Source organism: Gasterosteus aculeatus, unplaced genomic scaffold (genome assembly GCF_964276395.1).
Source record: "Gasterosteus aculeatus unplaced genomic scaffold, fGasAcu3.hap1.1 HAP1_SCAFFOLD_116, whole genome shotgun sequence".
Taxonomy (NCBI): Eukaryota; Metazoa; Chordata; class Actinopteri; order Perciformes; family Gasterosteidae; genus Gasterosteus; species Gasterosteus aculeatus.
Window position 1 is genome coordinate 1 of NW_027554970.1, and position 4,742 is coordinate 4,742.

The 4,742-nt window shown below is 50.6% G+C and overlaps 1 protein-coding gene across 1 annotated transcript; it reads left to right on the forward strand.

Moving 5' to 3' along the window:
- The first annotated feature begins 2,144 nt into the window (after positions 1-2,144).
- LOC144395191 (synapsin-2-like) lies at positions 2,145-3,996 on the forward strand. The gene has a single exon (XM_078098101.1). It carries the CDS (start codon positions 2,778-2,780, stop codon positions 3,222-3,224), a length of 447 nt encoding a protein of 148 aa, XP_077954227.1. The 5' UTR covers positions 2,145-2,777; the 3' UTR covers positions 3,225-3,996.
- Positions 3,997-4,742: the final 746 nt, after the last annotated feature.

Genomic DNA, 4,742 nt, shown 5'->3' on the forward strand with positions numbered 1-4,742 from the left:
GTGCATGTGTGTCTCAGTCAGTGCTTGTAGTTTGTGTGACCATGTGTGTTGACAAATTAGGGATGCTCCTGGCGTTGGATCTGCCGTTTGTGTGTTCTTATGTTTCCTCCGAAGCATATTGTTCTCTGCAGTGTGCTCTGCTTAATCCATCTAAAAATCAAATATAGTGTACTGTACTCAAATCTCACGTTTCACTGGGGACGAGGATAGAGAACAATCAAACTCCAGTTTCAATTGCTTACGTTAAACCTTGGAGCCTGTCATGCACGCTCCTGAAACACAGTATTGCCGTTTAGAAATGTGCAATGAAACATGTAGGCCAGGAAAAGCTTAGGATGTCGCTTCATTCTATTACACTGCCGCTCTGAGGCTCACTCGGCTCTTCTGGTTGAGTTAACACACACACACCCACCCTCCCGCCTCCCTCAAAGGACATGACTCATCGTGGCCATCAATGTGCATGCACCGACATGTTTCTTTGAAAGTGTTGCTTTCTGTGTGAAGTGGATTCTCCCTTTTCCCTTCATCAGCACGTTTAGTGTCCCGTCGTATGAGTTTAGGCCCCTGGAGGCCTCTGTCTTTAATAGAAGGCACACTCCGTATCTCTACGGCGGGTTAATGGCCCCTGAGGACGAGGGGCTAAGATCCGACAGCAATATTGTGCCGTAACGTTGACACGACTCACTCCTCGACTTGAGTCACTCCACAATGGTTGAGATACGGTCAGACGTGTGGAACAGATTACAGCTGAAAAGCAGCCCTTCAGTGGCGTAAAGGTCAAGGAATATATTTCCATCAATTGAGATGGTATTGGTAGACAGCTGTACGCTTCCACAGAGCTTGATGCTTGAAGCGGGATGAGCGGCAGAATCTGACAAATGGGTCGGAGAGTATTTTTAAATTAGCGAGCACTTTACATCAAGGAATAATTGTGCCGTTTAAGGCAAGATAGAGGAACGGTGGGTCTACATTTGCTGCCGTTTCTGTTCTTCCGTGTGTGGGATTTTCTTCCCGCTTGAAAAATCTCATCTCGCTTCTCTCTTCTTTGTCCCGTCATCTTCTGAATGTTTTTTTCTCTCTCTCTCTTTGAATTAAAGCTTAGAGCAGCAAACAGTGCCGGCTGAATCTGCTGCTGACATTTAAAAAGTGCTCTTCTAATGCCCTGAAACAGGGACTGCATATGGATTCCAGGCATGAGGAGATGTTTGTTTAGTATTAAAAAGGCAAAGAAAATCAGGAACAGATAGTGTGACGCGCTGTAAAGAATAAACTGTATCTATTCTCTAAATAAAAGGACTCAGATTGTATTTATGTCATCCTTTTTCTTTCTTGAAGGAAGTCGAGGTTGCCCAAAGCTGTGCTTTAATTGCATATGTACAATATTTTTGATAGAAACCTACCATTTGAGGGACCTTTTCATTTTGGCTGCTTTACATTGAGATGCCAAAGTGCCCTTAAGGGAAAAAACAGGGTCTCCTCACACTTGTCTCCCCTTTGGTCAGCATCACCATCACCTTCATGTGCCGCCCTCTCAGGCTGCAGAAGAGCACACGTTACTGAGGAGCAACGCGTTCCACGGGGGGGTTGAATCAGTCGATCGAAACCATTGTAGTGGAATGAATCTCTGTCATCTCCTTTCTCTGGTTTCCTGCTGTCCTCTACCTCCTCTTACGTTTGAATTACAAATCAATCTTCCTCTACGTTTTTCCAAATGCTTTTAGTGGCACCAAATGGGCATGATCACCTCCTCGCGGGAGGGTTTATTTATTTCTAAAAAAAAAATTCTCAGCAGCAGTGTTAGAAGTGTCACATACATGAGCCCACAATGGCGTGCAAAGGCATAGGTTGCGAAAGGGGGATGGAAGATGGATGGGTGGAGAAGGAGGTGGGGCTTGCGGTGCAGGGTGGATGGTTTTTCCATGTCTCAACCCCACCTTATGGGCGTTCGAAGGAAACCCCTTCCAGCTGCTGCACACGGCACGTGGCGCTACGAGGCTGCAGCACGACGCGCGCACGTAGCCCGTGATGTAGAAGGATGATGACGGGAGAGGAGAGGAGAGGGGAGGGAGCAGGGGGGGGGGGGAGACAGCCAGTGAGCGCGTCGAGTGAGTGAGCGAGAGGAGAGGAGCAGAGTGAAAGGGAATAAGCAGAGAGAGAGAGAGAGAGAGAGAGAGAGAGAGAGAGAGAGCGAGCAGCACCTCTCGGGCGCATTCGGCTCCCAGCAGCTCAGGAGGCAGGACGGCAGAGCCGAGCGGGGGGGAATAGACCACCTATACCTCACCGAAGGGGGGCGACACCACACCTCTCTCTCTCTCTCTCTCCCTCCATCGGACACACTCGCAGTCACACACAAACATTTGCGAGGAGGCGTGAGGCTCGGCGGCGGGGGGGGGCGGCGAGGGAGGAACGCCACGCACAAACGCACGCCGTTCCGCTGGCTTAAGCTGTGCTTTGGAGAGCCGAAGACCTGGACCAGAGCTGTTTCCATCGCTCCATCCATCCTCTCCTTCCTGCAGCTCAGAAGCAGCTCTCCTTCAGCCCTTATCACCCCCCCCCCCCCCCCACTCCCCTCCACCTCCCTCCACCCCCTGCACACCCCCTTTTGATTATCCGGACCGATTGTGCTCCCTGCCGTTGGTCTGTCCTCAGATCAGCGCGTCTCTCTCTCTCTGTAACCGGCTGCGCTTTCACTTCAATCCAGCGGAGAGGCCGAGAGGCGTAACCCGGGAGAGAGCGACCACCCGAGCGGCTGAGAGACCGACCGCCCGACCGCCACCATGAACTTCCTCCGCCGCCGCCTCTCTGACAGCAGCTTCATGTCCAACCTGCCCAATGGCTACATGTCGGACCTCCAGAGGTCGGACCCACCTGCTCCTCCTCCCCCAGCCGCCACCTCCCCTTCCCAGCAGCACCCAGGCGCAGCGGCGGCGACGACGGGCTCAGCACTGTCCCCGACCCAAGCCCCGGCCGCGGCCCCGGCCCAGGCTCCCACCGGATCCCCCGCCACTCAGGAGCGGCGTGCGAGCCAGCAGGCCCAGCAGCCTCCGCAGGCCCAGTCCTCCTCCTCCGGTGGTTCCTCTGGCTTCTTCAGCTCCTTCAGCTCCATCACCAACGCCGTCAAACAGACGGCCGCCGGGCTCGTGGAGCAGTCGGTTCCCTCCCCCTCGCTCTCCAAGAAGTTCAAGATCCTGTTGGTCATCGATGAGCCCCAGCACGAGTGGTGAGTGTTCAATGAGTGTTGGCCAATTGGCTGATGGGAAGTTAGCTGGACGGTTGTATCAGCTGGCGCGGGGAGTTGTGATTTCTTTGGGACGCTCTTTGCACTTGGTGCGAGAAATATTTTGTGTTCTAGTCAGCCAGAAGGAATGAGGCTTCACTCTCTTACATTACTTTGGCCCCAACATCGATTGACACAAGCGATTGATTTCAATCCTGAATGACTTCTTACATCACCGTAAAACGTTTTCTCCTCATTGACTAAAGCTGCTCCCGAAATAGAAACCGCTCTATTAATCTCCGGCATTGAAGCTTTTCTCTTGCGTTTGGATCCAAACGCCGCACCAGGGCTGTCACATGCTTCCCTTTTTGTGTATTTGTGTGAAGTTTTATGACGCCGTGCGAATTCTACGGCCCGTGCTGGAGAGCTATGAGCAGGCGAGTCGTCGTGTAATGACATCGGCTAACAGGATATTATACTCAAGCTGTTAAATCATATATCAAGAACTGGTACCCGAGAGCATGTAGCTCCGCATGAAACACCTTGAACACCAGTGAAATGTCAGCCCTCGCCTGTGTGACTACCCCCCTGCTTTCACATTCTCAGACTGTGAAGGATTTCTGTGTGGATGTTGATGATGGATTTCACAGCCGCTTATTGCTGTCATCATCTCGGTGCCTTATTGGATGTGATGGAGCAGCGACACTTTTCATCTTTTGCTATTTCATTGGGCGTCCTCCATGTGGTCATGAGTGTGTTTTCTGTATTTAAATAAAAAAAAAAAACATAAGTTGGACCTCGTCAAGGGGCTTTTAAGCCAACGGGGACCTGAAGTCCTGAAGTGGCTTACTATAATTGAGAGTTCGGACATTAAGGAGTTGAAAAATTAGTGAACTCAATCTGCTGCTGAAGACTGTGTCACACGGCCAAAAGCTCCAGAACAAGCAAATATGAGTTGGGATGCATTATGCACCGCCATGTTTAGAGAGACACGCGCGGTTTAACCACTACGAACCTTCTGAATGTCGCTGGCAGCTCCACATGATGGTAATCCTGCGTCTTCTCGCTGCTAGTGTTTTGGTGGATCATGATTGGCCGGCTGCAACTTTCCCGGTGATGCGATGTCTGAATCTGAATCCTTGCAGCTTACTTTCAGAAATCAGGCGCAATGGCTTTACCGAGTGAACTCCTGCTCCTACAAAGTACATGTCAGAATCATATATCTGGATTTGATAAAGTATTTTCAGTTGAATTGGAAACGCAGGGAGAGCAGGTTCTACTGCACATAGACAGAGTTTATTCCTTCACAGTTAGCTGCCTTTTTCAGCCAAATAGTTGTCCCTTTAAAATCCAGCCTGTTTTCGCTAAAACCGCGTATGGCCTGAAACTAAGGACCTCCGTTGGCAACCTGGTGGACTCCCATGAGGTACTGATGTTTTCCAAAGGAGAGCTAATTACTACTTACTGCTATTCTGCTAAACGTTATAGATTTTTCACCCACGATTAGTCTGCACCACTGTAAACT